The sequence below is a fragment of the Aquila chrysaetos genome, chromosome 5, assembly GCF_900496995.4.
Source record: "Aquila chrysaetos chrysaetos chromosome 5, bAquChr1.4, whole genome shotgun sequence".
NCBI classification, from domain to species: Eukaryota; Metazoa; Chordata; class Aves; order Accipitriformes; family Accipitridae; genus Aquila; species Aquila chrysaetos.
Window position 1 is genome coordinate 49,697,041 of NC_044008.1, and position 23,413 is coordinate 49,720,453.

At 41.7% G+C, this 23,413-nt stretch overlaps 2 protein-coding genes across 8 annotated transcripts in view; both read right to left on the minus strand.

Moving 5' to 3' along the window:
* Positions 1-8,099, minus strand: part of CEP152 (centrosomal protein 152) — a 31,159-nt gene extending 23,060 nt beyond the window's left edge. For 2 of the 3 annotated variants that reach the window (XM_041123866.1, XM_030015930.2), the window contains exons 1-7: positions 7,959-8,099; positions 6,476-6,598; positions 3,414-3,514; positions 3,106-3,172; positions 2,537-2,881; positions 1,865-2,033; positions 949-1,089 (exon numbers count right to left, since the gene is read on the minus strand). In XM_041123866.1, coding sequence (XP_040979800.1) covers positions 949-1,089; positions 1,865-2,033; positions 2,537-2,881; positions 3,106-3,172; positions 3,414-3,514; positions 6,476-6,562 — 910 coding nt within the window. In that variant the 5' untranslated portion in view covers positions 6,563-6,598; positions 7,959-8,099. Of the gene's footprint in view, positions 1-948; positions 1,090-1,864; positions 2,034-2,536; positions 2,882-3,105; positions 3,173-3,413; positions 3,515-4,401; positions 4,535-6,475; positions 6,599-7,958 lie in introns of those variants that run through there. The other variant, XM_030015931.2, reaches the window with a different exon arrangement.
* A 2,858-nt stretch (positions 8,100-10,957) lies between these two features.
* Positions 10,958-23,413, minus strand: part of SHC4 (SHC adaptor protein 4) — a 34,429-nt gene continuing 21,973 nt past the window's right edge. For 3 of the 5 annotated variants that reach the window (XM_030015524.2, XM_030015527.2, XM_030015528.1), the window contains exons 6-12: positions 21,300-21,351; positions 19,825-19,951; positions 17,671-17,848; positions 16,227-16,287; positions 14,658-14,837; positions 12,946-13,199; positions 10,958-12,200 (exon numbers count right to left, since the gene is read on the minus strand). In XM_030015524.2, coding sequence (XP_029871384.1) covers positions 12,045-12,200; positions 12,946-13,199; positions 14,658-14,837; positions 16,227-16,287; positions 17,671-17,848; positions 19,825-19,951; positions 21,300-21,351 — 1,008 coding nt within the window. In that variant the 3' untranslated portion in view covers positions 10,958-12,044. Of the gene's footprint in view, positions 12,201-12,231; positions 12,352-12,932; positions 13,200-14,657; positions 14,838-16,226; positions 16,288-17,670; positions 17,849-19,824; positions 19,952-21,299; positions 21,352-23,413 lie in introns of those variants that run through there. The other 2 variants (XM_030015525.1, XM_030015526.2) reach the window with 2 other exon arrangements.

Here is a 23,413-nt window from a genome sequence, read left to right on the forward strand (position 1 = left end):
CGGCAGCAGGGACAGTAGGATTGAGTGCACCCTCAGCAAGTTTGCTGATGACACCAAGCTGTATGGTGCAGTCGACATGCTGGAGGGAAGGGATGCCATCCAGAGGGACCCTGACAAGCTTGAGACGTGAGCCCGTGCAAACCTCATGAAGTTCAACAAGGCCGAGTGCAAGGTCCTGCACATGGGTCAGGGCAATCCCAAGCACAAATACAGCCTGGGCAGTGAGTGGATTGAGAGCAGCCGTGAGGAGACTTGGGCATATTGGTTGGCAAGAAGTTCAGCATGACTCAGCAATGGGCATTTGCAGCCCAGAAAGCCAACGGTATCCTGGGCTGCATCAAAAGAATTGTGACCAGCGGGTCAAGGGAAGTGATTCTGCCCCTCTCCTCAGCTCTCTTGAGACCCCACTTGGAGTACTGCATTCAGCTCTGAGGCCCCAACATAAGGACATGAACCTGTTGGACCGAGCCCAGGGGAGGGCCATAAAGATGATCAGAGGGCTGGAGCACCTCTGCTATGAAGACAGGTGAGAGAGTTGAGGTTGTTCAGCCTGGAGAAGAGAAGGCTCCGGGGAGACCTTATAGCAGCCTTCCAGTACCTAAAGGGGGCCTACAAGAGAGGGACTTTTTACAAGGGCAGGCAGTGATAGGACAAAGGGTAGTGGCTTTAAACTGAAAGAGGGTAGATTTAGATTAGATGTAAGGAAGAAGCTCTCCACTGTGAGAGTCATGAGGCACTGGAACAGGTTTCCCAGAGAGGTTGCGGATGCCCCATCCCTGGAAGTGTTCAAGGCCGGGTTGGATGGGGCTTTGAGCAACATGGTCTAGTGGAAGGTGTCCCTGCCCATGGCAGGGGGGTTGGAACTAGGTGATCTTTAAGGTCCCTTCCAACCCAAACCATTCTATGATTCTATGAATAAAATCTAAAAATCAGTACAAAACATTTTACCTTTGACCATTGAAAGCTGATGATTCAAATACCTAATCTGCTGTGCACTCTTTTCTAGCTTTTCATTAAGTTCTTCCAGTTGTCTTTCTCTCGCTTTATTTAGAACTTGAAGTTGAAGAATCTGCATGCTTTCTGAAGAATCTGCCAAATTTCAAACAGCACACAGACAAGTCAGCACAGTCAACTAACCAAGAAAGTCATCCTCATAAGTAATTCCTGCCCCAAGATACTTCTTTCGCACAGTGCCAAATTCACTGTTGGTTCACAAAATTGCATCATTTTTTAATCCATGTTTGATTCACATCACATGAGTTGCTCTGGGAGCAATGGCTGAAGGATTGTAGGAACTACAAACGGAATTCAAACCTAACAGCAAGCCCAGATAAAGGTTTACGTGCTATGAATTCACACACAGTCTTGTGGCAACTACAAATGTTCAAGATGTCTAACAAGCAAAGTAGTTCTGTCATTTGAAGTGTATGTACCTAACAGAAAAGCCCAGTGTGGCATCAAGCGAAGCATGTTTCCTAAGGTATAGTGAGTCATTATTTTCCTATATTATAAACAAGACAAAGTGCCAGCTAGACTTGAGATCAAGCCATCAGAAATAATTTCATTCGCAGCCTCACTAGTCAAAACTACATTTTTAATAGCCTGAAACTCAAATACCCTGATCAAAAAGAGCCAACTTCTAGATAAAGTGGGGAAAAAACCCACAACCAACCAAAACACAAGGCAAAAACAAAATTAGGGCTATTCCAACGTAAGCTTAGAGCAAAATAAAACATCATATACATCAACATACTTTTAGTTGTTCTCTTACTAAAAATCTACTGAAATCAACAGGTTTTCTGTTGCTGATTTCCAGTGGACTTATCACGTAAGTTTATTTCAAGTCTAAAGAGGAAACACTTACTGTCATCATTGCCCAAGAATTCATGTTGCAAATCTTCAAACACTTCATTTTTTCTTATTCCTTCTTGGATTACTGGAATTTTTTGATGAATGCCATTTTGGTATGGTTTATAAGTTACTTTGTAAGATTCTGGCGATTGGCCACTGACAACATCAGACGCAACAAATTGCTGTTGTGACAATATATACACAAGAGGAAATAAATTAAAACTACAACTGCAGTCTTGCTCAATGAAAATATTTTTCATTTTACAGGTTGACATTAAGAAGAGCTCTAGAAGCTCTTCATTTTCAGGCTCCAATCCAACACACCATTTAAGTGTGATAGAGATTTTCATGAAAGCTTCCACTTTAGGAGAGCGATGAAGTGTCAACTTCAATAGAGTAAGCACACATTTAAGTGAATCACATTCATTCTACCTCATGGAACTCTACCTAGCCAACAAAAGAAAAAAAAAAAAACGAAAAAACACCAAAACCAAAATCATAACTTGCACATATGAAAATCCAATTATTTAACACTTCATTGTTTTAAACAGACTACAGAAGCCTCCCATCACTGTTTAAACTGATAAAAAGAGACTGAAAGCATTTAGAAATATTACTACTAATAGTTAAAGACCTGTGAAAATTTTCCAAAAGACACAGAAAAATGCATCGGCTTCTGCAGTACCTTAAGATGTTCCTTTGGAGCATCTGGAAAATTTATTATTTTACTTTGCAGATTGTTAAATTCTGGTTTATGGCCATTTGTATATGGCCTGAAGTTTTCAGGAAGATGATACACATTGTTCTGTTGGTAGCAACTTGGAGCATTAAACCCATCTCTACCAAGATACACATCATCAGGATCCTCCTGACCATTCTGGCCACAGTAATCATCTTTAACGTCATATAAACGTTTCTTCTCTTCATCATTATGTAGGCCATTCCAATTCTTTCCATGTTTTTCAACATGATCATTCTGCTGGTCACACAAGAATTGTTCAGGGTACAGATTTTGTCCTTGTTCATAACCCTATGAATGGATAAGATGTTTAGAATTGCTCTCTCAAAACTCAGATTTCCCCCCACCTCCCTTTTTCTGGTGTTACTAGCCCGCAAGTTAGAAATAACCTCAAACAAATAGCAAAACATGTCACCTAAATGAGAAGTATTTCTCTAATTAATTTAAATAATATTTATCATGTTATTATGAACAAGCAGTTCCTACTAATTACATCGCTGCCCATACAAGCTTACATTTTGAGGGTCACTTATCAATGGATGATCGTTCCACCTTCCATCATGCTTCCCAGACTCATGTGATCTAGAGAAAGACAAGCGGCTTAACTATGTACTTATAACTTCAGGAAAAAAACAAAACAAAGCAGCTCTTCATTAAATTCAGTGGCATCTAGTTTGTTTCTCATGGAACACAAACCATACTGCAAACTGCACTGTAGCTCCCCTTTTTACCTGGATTGCTTTTACACACGTTACCAGCTGAGAATTTGCTCTATTCTCACAAGCACAACATAACTAATAAAAAATGGTGCAAAATGCCTTACTGCTCCTCAGTCTCATGAATGCTACAGTCCGAATAGCTGGAGAGCTGGTCTCCACTGTCCTCCAGCATATCATGGGGAAGGTCTGTCAATAGTTGTTGCAACTGAAACAGAAGAAACAACATTCATCATATGCTTTTCAAAAGAATGCATACAAGTTCAGTCCAAAGAGACAGACAGGTGAAATAGGCGACTTGCACAAAATCCTGTTTTTCTTCCTCCAAGGAAAAGTTCACAGCACAGGAATTCAGAGAGACTTATACCACAGAATGCTTAATAGGCTAGAGTACCAATCAAATGATTTTTCCGGCAAGCTCTTGTTAAGAAAAGAGCTGTGCCAAAAAGATGTAAGGGAAATGCCACCAGATAGACATGTCCCAGGACAGACTACTTCTGAAGAATGATCTGCAAACTAATCATGCCAAGGTTCATCCTCCCTAAATTCCAGGCAAGAGAGGTACTGGATATTCAAAACATGCTCTTTCTGAGGAGTCTGGACTGAAATCCAGGTAAGAACTTGCCAGGCAGTGTTACTAGATGCAAGAAGTCATTACTGCAATGATTAGTGTCTGCTCATGTGTTCAGATGAAGTCACCAAGACACTGGACATGAACAGAGAAAAATACCACCACTTCTAATTCAGGAAATAGCTAGTTGTGCCACAAAAACAAAAAAAAAACCAAACCAAAAAAAACCAAACCAAAAAAAACCAAACCAAAAAAAACCAAACCAAAAAAAACCAAACCAAAAAAAACCAAACCAAAAAAAACCAAACCAAAAAAAACCAAACCAAAAAAAACCAAACCAAAAAAAACCAAACCAAAAAAACCAAACCAAAAAAAACCAAACCAAAAAAAACCAAACCAAAAAAAACCAAACCAAAAAAAACCAAACCAAAAAAAACCAAACCAAAAAACCACCCAAAAACCAACAAACAAACAAAAAAACCACAAAAAACACGCTCACACAACCAAAACACACCTGAACTTACTTCTCGTAATGATTCCCATATAGAATGTACCTCTTCCTCCAATTTTCAGAGAGGCTTTGATATGGGGCCACATATTGGACTTCTTGCAGATCTGAGCTATGCACTCTCTTTTTCTTATTAGGTGACTTGAGAACTACACAATATATTCAGAGTTCTTACATGCAGCTTCTGAACCCTAACCCTGTTTTTCTCCAAACACTCAAAGCATGTGTTAATAAGAGCAGAAACATTAGCTGCCCCATGCTAAATACCTTATTAGCTTTTCTTTGTTAAAAAACCAAACACAAAAAAAACCAAAACAAAAACTACCATCTACAAAAAGTTTATCTTAAAGATATCATGTTTTCTCAGATGCTATTTTAGATGCTCTCTAAGACCAAAGGATAGGTGAGAAGTTAAGGACAACTTTTCTAAATGTCTACAGGACAACAGAGCACCAAAAGATTGTTCCTAGAAATTCACTAGTGGCATGAAGAAGTTTCCCTATCGTTAGAGCATTCTCTAGATTTATTAGACCTCAGCTCCAGGAAACAGGAAAGGCAAGGCAGCACCATTCACTGAAGATCCCCTTTCCTTTGCCCTGCTTGCAACCAAGGACATACTCAAGCACCATATCTTTCGCTGGTCTTGCACTGCTTTGGAAACTTAAAGTCAACAGAAAGCAGTGCATACACAGTTCACAAAACATCATCATTGGAGTTCATATTTAAACTGAACTCAGCCTACCAGGTTAGCTAGCACAGAACTCCAGATGTGGGTATGGGTTACTCAATTCTTAAGTTAGTGTCAAAGTACTCTCCTACCAGTAGATCTCTCCAGTTTTCAACAAAAAAACCTACCCAATTTCCTGTAGCAGAAAACTTAAACTAATGCAGAAAGTCTCAGATTATGTCTTGACCAGGGAACATAGTAGAGCCTGTGTTTTAGCCTCCTTTTAGCAGGCTAAGTGTCACATCCCCCTGAAATATCTATATGTACAGTTTTGTGAACCCCATCTTGCCCCAGTTCAAACATGCATGACCCATAAGGACTATTGTTAACTTACTCCAAAGAGGCTGCTTTGTGCCCATTGTCTCTTGTCCTGTCACTGGGCACCACTAAAAAGAGCCTGGCTCCATTGTCTTTACATCCTCCCTTCAGGTGTTGATACACATTGATGAGATTCATCCTGAACCTTCTCCTCTCCATGCTAAACAGTCCCAGATCTCCCAGCCTCTCCTTACAGAGAAGTTCAGAGTGTTGAGGGGAACGTGATATAATCCTATTTATGCACTCTCTCGCTCACCCACTGTAATAACCCTACAATTATTTCACTTCTTGTTCTCCTGCACAAGCACAACATTCTCTATCTGGGTAGAAAGTTTTGGAACAGACATGAGATTCTGTACAGTGTTTGCAATAGCATTTTTCCAAGTTGTACAGCTATTGTTCTACTACACATTTTTCTGAACATTTGTCTCTGCATTACCTACACTCTAGACAGTGATCCCTAAAGTATATATTGCGGACATTACCTGACATGAACATGATTTATCACCCTGTAAGGAACCATTATGCACATTCATGTTAAACACATATTTTGCCAATTCTCTTTATGAAACAAAACGAACAGAAACATCCAAAGTATTTCAACTCCAAAGAAATCCCAAAACTTTCGAATATATTTTTCTAGAGATTAAAGTATGTAATTTATAATCAGAATTTTTAAAATGGCTCATTCTTTTCTAAGTTAACCAAACTTTCAAGTGAAAGAGACCTGTTGCTTTCTAAGTATTTGTAATAAGTGAAAAGCTGTCAAGAAATATAAAATGTAGGTGACACCAGGGTCTTGCATTTGATCTACTGCATAGGCACGGAGTAACAGTCTTCCAGCCACTACATATGACACTGCAAGGCTCTTAAGACGCAGCATCTCATTACCTCTTTACTTTTTATGTCACTCTTGCAAAGCACAGTCTGCACTCCCTTTTGCTCTTAACAAAAACAGCACAAAACAATTTTTTTTTTTAAAAAAAACACTTAAAAGAGAGAAATGGGAAGAAGCTAGATACACAAGCCTTCAGATTAAATTCACCTCTTGTTCTCTTGCATAATCCTCTTGGTCATAGTCTTCATCTTCATGTTGAGTTTGTAGAGCTCCACTGTCAAAGTCAAGGGACATTGTTTTCTAACAATGTTTTTGAGTATCCAGCAAAACCTATTGCAAGTCAGGAAAACATCACACATGAGTAAAGGAGTGGGGTGAACCAAAAAGTACCACCCTCACTTCTTGAATTAAGTAGCCAAACACACACAAAAATATCACTTTTGAAACAAACATTGCACATTACCTATATCATCACTTGAGCTCAGTATATCCCATGCTACTTGTTCCTAAAAATTTAGCACTTAAAACAGATTATTTGGGCTTTTCATACGCTGACATTATTAAATCATTGAAGTTCCCTTACAACCAGACATTATTTTCTTCAAGTTCTAACACCGTATGTTATACAGTGTGATATATATTGACAGTTACATCCACTTTTAAATCTTGCTTCATTTATTTCTAGATAATAACTATATTTTGTACTAAATACTGAAAGTACGCTGCTGCTTGCGTATTTGGATAATAGATCCGATAGGAAAAATAGGAAAAGTATAATGGAAATAGGAAAACTATCATGTCAGTTCCAAGTTTAACTGCTTAAAGAGACTCAGACTCCCAAGGACTTGTCTACACTGAGCAGCAAGTTCATAGCAAGCCGCAGTGTGTAAGTGCTGGCCCACATTTGGTTGCAAGACAAGTTACTTCCTGATGAAGAGACACCCCTGACAGGCAGTTATGAACTAGAAATGGTTGATTAATATGTTACAGAATGGCACATTCTTTGGGCGTACAGGTGTAGCACATGCTGAAGTCTTCACTCAGTATAAAGTAAGTTTACAAGAGCATTATTACCAAGTTAAAAGACATAACGTGTCACTTCATTATGTTTAATGTCACTGATATTCAAGGCAAGTCTCCAATACAGTTAGCAGGAGTCCCAACACCGCGAGTACCTGTCTCTGTGCACCCCCCAAAATACCAGCTTCCACGGTGTGAGCGCCTGCACCACCTCTCACAGAACTATGCTACAGCAGCTCAGCCGTCTTCCCCCCAGACCCCTATCGGCTGTAAACGACCACCCGCCCTCCCGACGCCCGCCCTCTCCTCTTTCCTTAAAGCCCTTCCCAACCCCAGGAGCTGAGGCACCGGACGAAGGGACACGGCCCCGTTTCGCCGCCTCACGGCCCGCAAGAGCCGCCGTCAGTCACGGAGAGCCGGGGGGAGGGCGGGGGGCGGACCGAGGAGCGCGCGCCGCCACAGGGCGCGGGGGGCGACCCCGCCAGCCGCCGCCCCAGCCCCCTCAGGGCCGCGGCGCGGGGCTGGGAGCTGGCGGGGACGATTACTGCCGTTATCCACGGCGCGGCCGGGGAAGCACCTCCCGCCGGGGCCTCCTTGGCCGGCTTCGCCCCGGCCTCTGCCGGGCAGGAGGAGGAGGAAGCAGAGCGCGGTCCCGAGCACCGAGACTCACCTGAGCCGCCGGGCGCCGCGGCTGCCCGCCTCCCCCCGGCACGATAAAGGCGCGTCCACCGCTCTTCCGCATGACAACCGAACCCTGCGCCCGCCGCTCTGACTGGCAGCCGCGGGCGCCAACCGGCAGCCGTAGCATCGCCTCGCCGCGCAGGAAGGCGGGAGGGCGGGACGCGCTCGCCCCGCCCCCGTCGCGGTCGGCTGCACTGCAAACCCGCCTCCGCTGACTGTTTGAAAGCAGGCGCGCATGGCCGCGGGAACATGCCTGGCTAGCTGATTGGCTAAGAGGTCGACCAATGGCTGCGGCCGTTTTGCGGCGGGGCGGGGTCTCCGCGTGACGTTGCGTGTGCGCGCGCAGGGCGGGCGAGGGGAGGTGTTCGGCGGAGGCGCCATCTCGCAGCGGGACGTGGCCGTTGCGTGGCAACGCGCGATGGCGTTGTCGGAGAGATGCCCTCGTGAGGTCACAGCCCGACGGGATGACGTCATGTGATCGGGGGCCGGTCCTCACGACAGCGTCATGACGAAAGCTGACTGGATGGCACGAGCATCTCTCAGTTCGGAGCAGCAGCGTGGCTGGGCGGGGGGGACTGTCACGAATTACCGCCCCTCACCTCACAGAGGAGCGGCCCCTGAGGGAGCTGCCTGCAGCCTGTCCTCTTGCACGGGAGGAAACCCTTCGGGGAGACTCGGCCTTGGCCCGGTGAAGCCTTACAGGAGTGCAGGAGCAGCCAGGCCGCACGCAGGCAGCCTTCCCCAGGCAGCCTTCCCCAGGCAGCCTTCCCCAGGCAGCCTTCCCCAGGCAGCCTTCCCCAGGCAGCCTTCCTCAGGCAGCCTTCCTCAGGGCGCCGCTCTGCTTTGAGACCTTGCTTTAATCTGTTTAAAAGTTTCTCTGAGTGTACAAACTTCTCACATACAATTGCCTGTAGCAAGTATTTGGGGAAAAAAAAAAAAAGGTCTAAAGGTTTTTCGAACAATGAGTGTTTGTTCAGACATGAGGAAGATATGTAACAGCTCCATCTGGTGACACTTGCCCTCAGCACTAATAATGGTGCCTGCCTGCCCTAGCCCCAGAAAATGGAAGCTGTGGTAGGAGGGAGGCGTTTGGGTCAGTTGTTACAACATTTTTATTGATGGAAGCAAACAGATGCGTGTGTTAATGTGTTTCAGTGAAATTTATAGGAGCTTTGAAAAAGAAAGAACATGCTATGCCTTGTAAATGTGACATCATAGGCAAAATTAGCTATTTTTCCCAGGGGTTTCTAGTAACCATTAGAATAGAGATTAACCAGTTCTCCTCGGCATTTTCACAGGCCTGAAACAATTTAAAAAAAAAAAAAAAAGTCTAAATGTGTCTGACAATTCATACTAACTTTCTCAAGAACAGTAATTTGGAAAACTTTCCAAAATCCAAGTAATTTTTTTTTCTTTTTTAGCATAGTTACTTCTTCTAAGACTTCTGCACAGGAGCTGATAGTTTACTTTACGTGAGGTGGCTGGTCCACAGAGGCTAAAAGCAGCATTAATAACTAAGTGAAGGCACATAAATGTTAGAAACCAAAAACTGAGTTCCTTGTTCTGGCTCCAGAAGAGTGAATGTAATTTATTCTAGGAAAATGTCTGTTGTCTCTAATGTATGGATGTGTTGTGTTTGAATTGTATCTGTAATTAGTTGGATTCTTTGTTTTCTCTCACATCAAGAGATTTTGAGATACTTGTTTATTGCACTAGCACCCAATTATATCCCTTTGCTTCCTTTTTTCCTTCACAGTTTTGCTTCAGAGACATACAAAAGATGCAGGAGCAACAAAATAAAGATTCTGGTTTTTCTTCTAAGTTAGTGATATTCAAAGAGGGAGACTTAGACTGCGTCATACTGTGATCCAATCATCACACACTGGCTCTGGATGTTTTTATGCATTAGTAAAGTGAAAACTGGTGAAGTGAAAAAAGTCCCTAAGTCGGCATCTTGACTGGCAAAGTCATACAACTTTGATCTCATACTATCACAATTCCAAACGCTATTATTCTAGTACCAAGTAACTTCGATTTGTACTAAAAATAGAGATGGAGTTCTGCGCATTTTCCTTCTATGACCTGTCATAAAACTCAGCTTTGATACAAAAATCAAAACTGCCCTATGCAGGTCTTTCCCCTTGACATGCCGCAGAAGTAGCTATTTTTGCTTCATTGTTTGGTCAATAAAGTCACGTCAAGCACATTATGATGTTTGGTAAAACATGAGGAATAGAAAGGATACTATGCAGGGATTTAATATTCCAGTTACAGTTTCCTGCCAGCTATCCTTGCAGTGGCACAAAGCTTGAGCCTGAACTCTTGCTGGGGGCCTTCTTCACAGGGGAAAACCTTGCATAGGATCAAACAGGCCTAAGCTTGAGCTTCTAGTCTGAAGGCTTGAGGTACCAATAATGCCATACTATTAGCAAGGAAACCAACTGCTAATGTTTTAAAGCTTCTCACTGCTTCAGTATAGGTAATTGAGTATTTTAATCATGATATTATCAAGGAATGAAATCTATTGTATGCCTGTTAGCTGAGGATAAGATTAAAGATGGTTTTTAGTCAGCTCTAAGTGTGGCTCTTTACATCATATTTTCCCCTCCAAGGAAGCTTATGTCTTCAATAATTCTATGTGTATATGATGCCTCTTGTTTTCTAGAGGAAAGAGCTCTTTCTACAGTGTCCCATTTAACACGAACACAGGCAAAAGAACAGAATGTATTTTTTTTATAGTCGAGTCTTCCAGCAATTGCTGCTCCACAACAATTGTCTGCCTAATGGAACAGAGCCGGTGGGCTGGGAGACAGAGAGAATGTCCCTGCTCATGCCAGAAGACATTGCTTATCTTAAAGGGACAACTTTCTCAGGCCATCACCCGGACTACCAGTTCATTCCCCAAATCGCCCCCTGCCTTCTTCAGTTACTTATTAAATCACTGTTTCTTCATCAGGAAACCCAAGAAATCACTGTTCACTCTGAATATAGGATTTTTCATATTTAGGGTATTTATTGTGGCAAAACAATTCATAGGTTTCCTTTAAAAGACTTTTTTCCATGTTAAGGAACAAATGGACTCTACGTGAAGAAAGGGAAAACCGTATCTTGTTTTGGAAAGAACACTGAATAAGGGCACATGCAAAGTTCAAAGTCTTTTAAATAGTCTTCTCTCAAAATGTATCATTAGTTTTGTTCAGCTTCTCTAGTTTGTAAACAACTATGTAATCAATGAAAATATATTTAGCCTACCTTTAAAAAGAGATGTCTCCAGTAATAATTGGTAATAATAGTAAAATCATATGCAAGACAAAAATATTAGGATCTAGCATGCTTGTCCTTTAACAAGTTCTATTCCAAAATTATATTACATATATTAATTTCAACTTTGTAAGTGTTGCATAATCTCAAATCTTTGACTAGTCAGACAGTGATAAAAAATTACTAAGAAACTGGACAACCTTTCTGTATTGTGAATGGTATTCATTTCAAACATTACTTGCTAGTAAAGTGCTGTTACAAGCAAAACAAAATTGTTAGTGTCTATCGAAAGCAGATGACATTTTAGTAATATTCAAATTCTATTTGTTTTGGCAAATAGTTAAAAGCTTAGACATGTTTGTTTAACCACCCAAAACTAATTCAGTATAAACAATATTAGTTTCCAATAATTCTATGCTAAAAGGCACATACTAATGTTCCAGCAGTTTGTTCAAGTGAGCTTTTGCATGTAAAGGTTTAATTGTGCTTTTAAATAGTTACTGATTCAGTATGACCTTGAAAGTGACATTTGTGCATGTCTAAAATACTGCCTCACAAATGAATCTCACACTCTGAAGGTGTAATTTTGTTAAGATTAAGATTATATATATCTATATAGCTATGCTTGTTGATCTCTATAGATCTACATAGATATACACATATACATATATTCATACATACACACACAAAAGGGTATCTTCTGGAACAGCAGCAGAAAGTGCAGTCTATACTTTTTTGAATTGCCTTCATAATAGACAGTTCTCAGTACAGTTTTCAGATATAAATTGTCTTGGGATTTGTGAGATCCAAGGGATTATTTGTGATATTGCATGTGTCCAACATTACTCTCTTTCCTTACAGGCTGCTTCAAGCTCACTTCACTTCCAGAAGAGATGATTGGCAAATTATTTTCCATGTGATACTGAATAAGATGACCCACACTATCAAATATATGGTCTTTGGTTCTCACCTAATGAAAGAAGCAAAAGAATATATTGATGGTTAGATTGTGCTTATAACTGGTTGGATGTGAGCCCAGCACATTAAAGTCAAAAGGCATTTAAGCCACTGAACTCTCTGGAGCAGGGTCATTAGGCTGTAGACAAGCAATTCAGACCTATCCTTTGACCTGCCTTTAGCTGACATGAAAAGCAGAAGACCAAGTTAAAGAGACTATGTAGAACTGGGCTGATTCTGCTAAGGGGAATGAAACGACTTTTTTTTTTTTTCTCCACAGAAAATAGATTTTTTTCCCCTAAATCCCACTGAGAATTACTTTTCTGATTTACTCTCTCCCCTGAGAGATGTCACTCAGGAGTGCTCTCCTAGCCCTAAGCAGAAGCAAGCAGAATTGAAGTGACAACAAACCAGCTCTACCTTTGCTGTATCCAGAAGCGTGTTACTAATCAAATTCATTATTTAATGTTAGAGTTATTTTTCTAGCAACATAATAATGACTCAAAGGATGTATTAAGTGTATACACTAATTATCAGCACCTGGACTAACAACAATATTTAAGTACCTCACTTCTGTTTCCATGGTACTTTGGTGATTACAAGTTCTTGAATTGAACTTTCAAACCTACTGGAGTCACTGGCTAAATTTAAATTAACCTGGATGGAATCAGATCAGTTCTACTTCCTGGAGTGCACCCATGCATTTTGACTGAAATAACTGAGCAGCCCTGAAATTTCAGTATACGAAATGTTCATACCTTGCCCTCAGGATCCACCAAGAGCAGATGCTTTGCTTGCCCTCCCTGAAGTCCACTGAGGACATACTGACCAGGTGACGTTGTGCTCTCTCGCACCAGAAAATCCCCATCGTTGACTAAGAGGCTCTCTGCTGCTTTCCTGTTTAATTTGCCATGGTAACAATCTTCATTCTTTAGCTGTTGCTTTATTTGTGGCAGAACACAGAGACCAGCTGTGTTGCTTGTGGCACTCTGCTGAACAGTTTCCGGTAACTCTAAAATTAAATGAAAGGGAACGTATGGGACACTTCACCTAGAACTTCATCCTAAAAGGATGCGAGACAATATTTTTTATAGCTTTTAAAAAATTCAAATGGTTCAGTCTTGAAGCTGTGATCAAACCAACTTTACAGACTGTAATAATACGCACACATGAATGCTCCCAACCCTCCAGTGCATTAGGTAAAATTATCACACCATCTCCTCCCGTACCTTAGATGGGAAAACCTTGAGTCACTAGGCAACAGAGATTGGAAACAGGAATTTTTCTGATGCTTTACTGTTTTGGGTTTGTATTTCTTTGGTTGTATTAAAAAGTCAAATCTTCCCTGTAAAAACAAGATTTATTTTTTTTTTAGCCACTTTTTTTTTTTTTTTTTTTTTTTTAAGATCTAGTTCTTCCTTCTTCCTTAACAAGCTCTGAAGAGATTGTCATGGATCATTGGGAGAATCATGTTGAGTGGCTCCAGCTATGTGCGGGAATGTAAGACAACACGGCCAACGGAGCCAGAAGGGAAGGATTACAGCATGATGCATCGGTTGTGAAAAAATGAACAATTACTGAATGTACTAACAAAACTGGGTGGTTTGGGATATAGCCAGGCAGACTGCAAATGATTCACAGGCAGGATTTTTCTAACGAAAATAAGAGGATACCACTTCTTCAATGGAATTGTGCAACCTAAGGCTCCTCAGGATATAGCCAGTTCCTTTTTAGAGCATAATACAGCCCCGGGCTGGAAATGTCTCAATGGTCACAGACTTCCTATACTGTAGTTCTGTCCAGTCCTTTGCCCACTTTCTTGTGTGGAGCCAGCTCTGACAGAGAAAACAGTCAGTGGGAAACCATAAAAGGCAAAGTTAATAAATAAAGTATTTTCAATAAGGAGGACAATCAGTAGCAACTATATAGTCATTTAATGGATATCCACCACTTTGAGTCTGTAAATCAAGACTTAATTTGACATACATTTAATAGATACTACTGGTCAAATAGTTTGATTTAGAAGTTATTAGATGACATTCAATGGTCACTTATGCAAGAATTGAGAAAAGATGGTCATAACGATCCCACTATGACCTTGCACGCTACTGCCTGTGAAGCAAAGGCATCTGAGGCCACTTCCACCTTAGAGTGGTTAAGATCTTGAGCATACAGGAGAACCCTCTTCCTTGAGGTATGGTGCAGTCCCAACCTTTCACATCGTCTTAAAGACTGTCAATCAGCTACAGAAGATAAAAGGTTACTCTGCTTGCTTACCATCACTACTTTTACTCTTTAATCCCCTTTGTCTTGAATTTAACAAGCAAAAAAACCAACCAGGATGGCTTTCTTCCCCCCCGTCTTTTCTATATTTCTTATGGGGAAACCAAAATCTTTCTCCATGCATACAGATGACAAGACCCCCTCTTTTCAAAGCTTAGAAAGATATGGTATTGCAATGGGAACCTACTGGCCTGACGCAGAGGGCTCCCATGGATCTGTGCTGTTGCTGTACCACGGGCTGTACAGACTGCAGACTGCACGGTCTGTGTGTTGATGTAACACGGATCATCAAAAAGATCTGTTTTGTAGGCAGGTTTCAATAATGTTGCCTCTTTTTTTGTCTTCTGTGATCTTTCACCACAATTACCTGCAATTAGTATATAGTATGCACAGATTTCCCTTTTTATTTTTTTTTTTTTTTAACCTCAAGTTAAAATAACTGTAAAAGCTGAAACAGGAACATTGTTGTTCTTATATATCCCACTGAAGTCATACAGAAGGAAAAGAAAAATTGGCAGATGAACTTGTTTTTCCTTATGGCTAGAAGGCACAAGGTACACCACCCAAAATGAGTTAGACCAAAGTTTTCAAAAATGTTCCGCACTGGTTCAGTTCTGCTTCAAAGTCAGCAGTAAACCCCGCAATGATTGAAAAGAAATTAATACATATGACTTTACAGAGATACAAGCCATATACATTCTTTGTTGCAAAACCCTTTCCTTCCCCTCTGCACCACAAAAAAAGCTTGTGGGAAGCTGAACAATTCTCTCTCTTGCTATTCTGGTGGAGCAGGGAAGATGGAGGAGGTTGGCGCTTTGTGGCTCTGCCTTGAGAGCCAAAGCCACATCTGTCAGGTTAAGACTGAAGCCTCGGAACAGGCTAACAGAATATCCCCTGCAGGGTATGAAAATAATAGCACTTCAGCTAGCCAAATAGCATGCATATTTTTGCTCTTTAGCAAACGTTTTATTCATAGATCTATTCATTCATTCTTTCATTTGTTCACCCTCTCTTTGTAGAAACCATTTGATTCTCTTTTCCTTAAATCAGAAATAACACAAGAAACTGAACTATCGCCTCCAGACAGTGTAATAGATCACTTTAGAGTGTGCAGGTGGGAATTCAAAAAGGACCTCATTGTGCAGCGAAAGAGATGAGCTGGGGAAATGTGCTCAGGGCATCAGCTGTGGCAAGGGAAGTCCAGAAAGGGATGGAGGCTGGTGATCTCCTGGGGTCCCAGAGAGCAGGTTTTGCTAAAGGTAAATTGATCTCGGGCACAAAGCCACCCAAGTCAGGGGAAGGGCACAGTCACACTGAGAAGCCAGTGACGCTGGAACCAAGGGCACAGGCTCTGTTGGAACAACTGCCTGATGCTGATAGTTTGTGTCTCATTGAGCATTTGTAGGGGGAAGGGGTATTTTCAGAGACTGATAAGCAATGAAGTAGCTTCCTTTTTCAAAGGGTATGTAAGGAAATAAAACAACAAAGAGTATTAAAGAGAATAAAAAAAACAAAGAGCTACTGTACAGTATCATGACAAGTAAAACAAGTAAGTCTGCCAGCAGACATGAAGATAGATTAGTGGCCTTTAGAAAAGCTGTAAGGCTTTTTTGTCTGCCCTTCATCTGGGGAACTAGAAATGACCCACTAAGTAGAACACTTTGCACCATTGTATGGAAAGCCAAGGGACAGCTCTTCCAAGCAGCCTGCCTTGGTTAATTCTGCATATGCATGAGAAGGAAAAGAGACTACATACCCACAGTTTTGTTTTCTTCTGGACAATTTTCGTATATATTGATGAACGTTGGGCTGCCTGTCTGTAGCAAAATTGTAAAAACAGTCACATAAAGTAGTCCCGTAGAAATCTCAGGTAACTTCAAAATATCCATGCACCAGTTAATTGGGATACAGGTAACTAAACGTATCTTCTTCACCAAAAAATTCCTATCTCCTCAAATAGTATTTCATGCTGATACTCTTCTTTTTAGAGGGCATCATGTCTGGACATACTCCAACCTCACAGAGGCCTTTAACTGCCCAGTTAGGTATCTAAGGTTTAGTATATACAGTGTAACTCCTAAGTAATAAAGTTCGGGTTTTCTAATAAATGTTCCTTGCAATAAAAACAAGAAGAAATAACTACAGGCATCATGGTTTGAAAGTGAAATGGTCACCAAGTTGTCTGAGCAGCACTAGAAGGTCATCAGAACTGAAAGGAAAAACAAAAAGTAACACCCCATGGAAAAAAGGAATTTGCATTTACGTGCTGCAGGGTAACTCCTTGCAACATTCTGACAAGCTTCAAACGCAAACTCAGGATACAGTCAAACACCTTTTTAGAGAACTGTTGGGGAGGCAGAGACCAGCAGGCCCACAGCCGAGATGTAGAGTATGCTTGAGCCTAACAAAGCAAAAAAATGGACGGAGCAGTAGCACAGGAATGCACAGGAACCTGGGAGCAGTTGCCACCAGACACAAATAACACTTGGGAGCAGCAACTTTTTAGACAGCACCAACCGGATTCCAGCGGGCACATCTGAGTGCGCTCCCTCTGAGCAAAGCGGTGCTGTCTGCTTCCCTGAGTGGGGAAATGCTGGTGTTTCCAAGAGCTCACACAGCAGGCTTTGAAGTCTGTGCAGCCAGTCTGAACCCGGCTGGTTTTACTCCCTGACTGATTGGGTTTTATTCCCCACTATCCCAGACAAGAGCCACAGATATATGCATCTTTTGCTGCTGTGGCTGATTTAACAGAGCCTCTTGAAACACTCCAAAGGTAATTAATGTTGTATATACATTGCAATCAGTTAATGTTGTATGTATAGGCTGTAGAGCATAATGGACAGGATGAAATATTTAACAGATCACGGAATCAGGAGCCAGGAGGTCCCAGTTTTTGCAGATGTTCTCTCAGACAAGCCATTTAAAAATGTATCTATTTTCTTCTCACAGCTAACGAGTGAACAAGGGAATATTACTTGGTCTCCTAAAAGTACTCTAAGGACAAACCAGTTAATATTCAGAAAGTGCTTTGGGATTCAATTATGTACTAAGCATCATTAAATCTAGCCTAAAAAAACCTTTCCCAGGATAATCAGGACCTGGTTCTGATGTTAATGCCATGCTTTACACCACACTAACACTTTATTATTCATTCCCATAATAGGCAAGCGAATAGTTATCCCAGAAGATGATGTACTTACCAAGCAATACTGCTTTTTGCACTGTATAAGACAGTTAGCCCTTTGGTCTGTTTGCACTTTCATTCGCATGTCTAACACTCCACCAGTGGGAGGCTCTTTCCCTGGAATTTCGTTGTAATATTCATGATCCTCCCTCTCCTGTGAATTCCCAGCTGATCCATTAGCATTTGCTGCCTCGCTGAAAAAATATGGAAAAAAAAAAAAAAAGCAACTGATGTAATCAACTGCTTTCTAGTGTAGGCAAACGTCCCCAGTGTGTGGGCATCGCACAATACACAAGTTAGCCATATGGAGGCTGTAAAGGGCTTTGGGTCTGAACTTTCAGAGCTGTTTATTTTTCCAGTTACTTCTTCATGAATTAAAAATGGAGTCATCACAGTTTGGGGTGCAGGGAGGTACAGTCATTTTCTTAGCACTGGGCAGCCCAGATCCCTTTTCTTTGACTTGAAAATATAAGAGCCACCTACTGAAACTTTGACAGAAGACTGCCAATGCATCGTTCATTAAGGTGTCCAAAATGTAGACCATAAAACTAATTCCCCTGGCTTCTTGTCTCAACTGTATAAATCTAGAGATTGCCGTAGCGGGGACAGATACTTACAAGAGACAATTAAAACCTCATGGCATTTAGTCAGACAAGCCTGCAACTGTTTTAGAAAATCAAATATTGCTACCAAAAAAACAGTTTTCCTGAGTGGAATGTACCCTGATTTTAATAACCACAATCAATATAACTGTTCTGTTTCAGCTTGAAGAAAACACTGAATTACACAAAGGAGAGCGCCCAATGTTTTTCTTGAGATAAACCAGAATGATGATAGTTTAAATGTACAGCTGATACACTGCAAAACAACTAGGTGCTTCCTGTACTGTCTCCAGTCCCGAAATAAAAAGCTCATCTCAAATCTTACTTCTCTGATTAACAAGAAAATAATTGGATAAAAGGCCTTGAGCAGGAAAGAGATAAAGTTCAAGTAGTTGATTATGTGATATGCACTGCAAGTATTTGATTATGTGATTCATAGTAGTTTGGAAGTGAGTGACTCATTCACACAGCAATATCCGACTTCTCTGCCTAAGGACTGTTCTCCGAGGCTGGCTGTGGGTTAGGCTCAAGGAGGGGATCTAATTAGCCTCTTCCATTTCTCCTTGCTGTGATTTACTTGTGGCATAACCTAGCAGAGTTTCATAGGAAAGGCTCTTCCTCTGGTTATTGTCCCCAGGGAAAACAGACCAGTATTAACAGTGGAATGGCAAGAACCACTATATATGATGAAATAAATATAAACTGGAGCTGGGGCTGCTGTTATGTAATAAAACCAGTTCTGTTGCATTGCATCAGGCACTGTGCCAGTGACACCGTCTGCACAGCGACTCCCAGTGCTCAGAACACACTTCAGCAGCATTACGGCTTTACCTACTCATGGGAGGTAGCAAGCAATCAAATTTGGCATTACAGTAAAAAGACTGAGAAAAATAGGCATGGCTAACCTGTGAGGGGAGCCATAAATTAGAGCAAGAATTGTGTCCCCAGTGCAATGGAAAAAGGGTAATTGAAATGGGGAACTGCGGTCCAGAAATTAATCTAGGCCCTATATTTTGAGCAATGAGCAGAGGACAGGGCTTCATACTTGAAAATGCCAAGTGGTGGCTGTGTTTATTTCGGTACACGAGGCTGATGTAAGTCACGCCAGGTGGAATCTGAGGCCACTGCCAGGACATGAGCAGAACAGCAGAAAGGTAAATTACAATAGCTTTTTTCCCCACCACACACTTTCCACAGCTGCAGCAAGCTTAAACTTGGCACAGGTCAGGACTGAGCTCGGTGCGTGTGTGTGTGTGTGCAGTATTTAGAGAGCTGAACTTACTTGGGCAGAGTAATTTGAACATTTGTTCAACTTACTTGCATGACTTAAGACTGTTTTAGCTAAGGAACAGTACAGCTAAGTTCTGCATTATGCACCTGTACAAATGTCACAGAAATCAATGGAGTTTACTGGAATGAGCTCATTTTAGTCTACTGTACTCTGTACATACAGCATATATCACAATTAGCATATGTCCAGGAAACATATCCAAAGCATCTTATTTATGGATCATTCTTTGGAGTGTATTTTCCTGAAAAGTACTAAAGAGAAGGAAACCTGTGCTGACCTTTCATTAGATGTAACCAGGCCGGATGGGTTCTTCAGGTACTGTTTGAACCGAAGCTCAAAAGCCTGCCCTATGGTGTTTATCACCTCCTGCGCCATCCCATTGGGACATTCCAGTATGTGGCATGCTGCAAAGAGACACCTTTAATTAAGTAAATGCACTGTATAACAGAAAATAGAGACACAAGCTATATTGCTTACAGCAGAAAAGCTGGACATTAAATTAGGCACCTAGATAGCTTTAGGACATTATACAGACTGATATTTTTGATGTGTTAAGGAAACTGCTCTAGGTATTTTTTAATCATAGTAGCAACTTGTACCTCAATAAAAGAAACTCTCCATTCATGCTTCCTGCATGGAGTGCTCCTGTATCTCCTTTTCTCTCCCTGCCTGGCAGTAAGCAGAAGCAGGGGAGAGAACCAGCCCTGCCAGTGTGCAGTTCTCCTGTGAAACAGCATGAAAACACAAGTTCAGGTGCTCTGGCAGCCTGGGGCAGGGCTCCCTCGGGGCAAGACCAAGCTCCTGCCACCAGTTCTTGTTCTCATGCACAACCTCAGGAAACTCACTCCAGTTGGAGAGCACCCTGTGCCCACGACCGGCTCTCCCCTCTGCAAAGCCACCATGCGAGAGCACTCAGGGATGGTGCTGGGGCAGCTGCCAGCCCTGCCTGCAGGCTGCCAGCCTACAAGAGTTCTGCACATCCCAGGATCAATACCAGGACTTACTGGTGAACTCACAGGGCGCCCTAAGTCAGTCAAAATAGCAGTGATGGAGCTACAGGGAGGTGGCAGGCCACACTAGAAGGCTCCAGCCCAGCTTCTCCAGAAGACATCCTGATCTTCTGAGCCATCCACGGCACCTTTAGAGGGAGCTCTCCTGTGAGCTGCCACTACCAACTTCATAGCCATTGGCAGTGTTGCTCTGAGAACTGTCTGGCATGAAAGAAGCAGCCAAAGGCCAGTCTTTCTTGTACTGCAGGCAAATAATGAGAGCGATGGAAAAGGATTTTATGCCCTGGGTTAGCCTCCAGAGGGGAGGAGGTCTCATACAGCTGATTATATACCCCACTCTGCCTTTCAGCAACACACCCAGCAGTCTGGGTTAGATGGGAAGGCTCATTCGCTACCCTTCCCTCAGCTGGAAGTTGTCACAGAGCAGGGCAGCTGCCTACCTGGCCGGGCTCTGCCCTTCCTCCCCAGGCCAGGCCAGCTTGGGAAGGCTCCTACCCCTGCATGGAGCCAGAAGCTAGTACAGCTTCAGTCTGACCTGCAGATTCTCACTTTGTTGCACAAAGAATACGACATTTAAACCCACAGCCTGCATACCATCACCCATATCAATACAGGGAAGTCAGAAATTGTACAGAATATCGAGCTGTTCGGTAGCTTTTTAATTTTAACACTCAAACAATTCCTTGGTACAGATAAAGCAATCATATAAACATGTATAGCAATCTGAAAATTGTTTCCATACCTCTCTGATTAACAGGATCTTTTGCTACATATGCGACATAGTCTGTTGTATCCTATAGGAAAGAAGGCAACAGATATCTTTAAAGTTATCATTATGAACAACCCTACCACCACAGCAAAGCAACTGAGTATGGAGAGATGTATTTTTAGCTTTAAAAAGTGTGCTTCTTTCAGAGAAAACAACTGCAGGTACTAGGAAAGTGGGCTACAGGAAAGATCAGTGACACACTGGTAGCTAGCGACACCATAATCGTCCCGGAATCTTTTTCTTGTAATAAATGCACTAGACCATTTGGCATTCTTTGAGTCTTCAATAAACCATGTATTCGGTTCCAAACTCTGCAACAGGAGTAGAAACACAACTGGTGCCTCATCATCAGGCAATGCTGCTCTCTTCTGCTGCTCCCACGAAGCTCGAAGCCTCTCCTGTGTAATGCGTTAGGGCTGCATGACTGCCAGTCACAGCTTTTAGCTGGGATAGTCCTTATCAATATCAGTGGAAGATAAAATACTGCTAATATACTGCAAAGGACAAGTTAGAATATTTCCGATTTGTAGCATGAAGATTGAGTTTTGAAGGCATCTCAGAGAAAAGTTGATCTTGAAAATACTGCAGAATACAATAGGTATCTGATCTCAGTTGCTGCTGCCTGATTTTAGTCTGGCTACGATCAGCTTAAATTACTCTGGATCTCAAGGCTGCTGCTGAGATCAGACAACCTCAGTATAATCAGTTGTCTGTTTCAGATTCTTTTTCCAGCCAACATTGAAATAATCCTCACTTTTTCTAGTCAAACTGAAAAGGGAACTGGAATAGAAAAATTAACATTTCTAGTCATACTGCAAAAGCAGAGAGTCACTTGATAATTCACTGTTATAGTAAAAATGGTGAGGTAATGAATAACATTCTTTTAATTATTAAAGATGCATTTTGTTATTTTGGATCTTTAAGGCGGGATGGGGAAAATGCAATTCACAGCCTAAAGGCATGGCTCTCTTGAGGGAGGATGCAATCAGCTGGCAGGAAACAAGGCCCCCATTTGCAATATGCACAAGAACAATCATTTAATAATTCACAATGAATGACATGAGAGGCAGGTCTTAGGGCCAGCAGAACTTGTCCTAGATAATTTTTTAAAAATCTCCAACGTTAATATCATTAAAACAAAGCAAGCTAAATATTTCTTATGCATTTAGTGAACTCAATTTCCTTCCTTTTCCTTTCAGGTTTTTCTTAAAAGTCCACAAATATTTTAGGATAAATAAATCAGATCTAGAGAGCAACTAGAAACAAAAGTAACTGGAGCAGTACACGCTATTTTTATATCTTTGTAATGCTTATGTACATGCATGGATGACTTTGCTTTAAAATAAAGCCAGAATAGGCTTTATTCTCAGGCAGAATTTGCTACTCCTTAACAGTGCAGAGCAACACTGAACTGCACTTAGACCCTGAATGTGGGGGCAGGTGGAGAGACATGTCCTGTGGAAACTATGTCCCATTTTAAATGTAAAGAGAATTTTGGAGAAATTACCTGAACAAGCTGCCAAAATTGCCCATTATTTCAAGTGCCACTAGATTTATAGTTACCACCGCTGAGCAAGACCTCCATTTGACATATTCTCCCGGTAGGAAAAGTGTCACCAGCTGCACCACCAAGCCCTTTTCCTGCAGCACATCTGTGTGCAAGCACATCTCTTGGCGGTCCTGCCATTAACCACTGACCAAACCCAGCCCTGTGTAGCCTGTGAGATCTGATGTGATCACTGTAGAAGACCAATCCAGGATAAGCATATAAAAAAAAAAACTTTAGAAAGGTAAACAAGCCCTGGAGAATTATTCATCCAGCCCACTGAAAAGAGGTCTGAAAACACATCCCTCAATTTTCCAACCTCGAAATGTTACAAAAAGACAAAGTAGACAGCCAGCATCTAGGACACGGTACATACCTCAAAAACAAGTCAGCTTAAGGACATATTTAAATTGTTTAACTATCAAGAAAACTGAAATTTGGAAATGAAGCATTGTGATGCCGAGCACAACAGCGTGCTAGCACTTGGAGCTACCTGGAAATCCATATCAGGAAGGGTCTGCAAAACCCAAGGACTGTACTG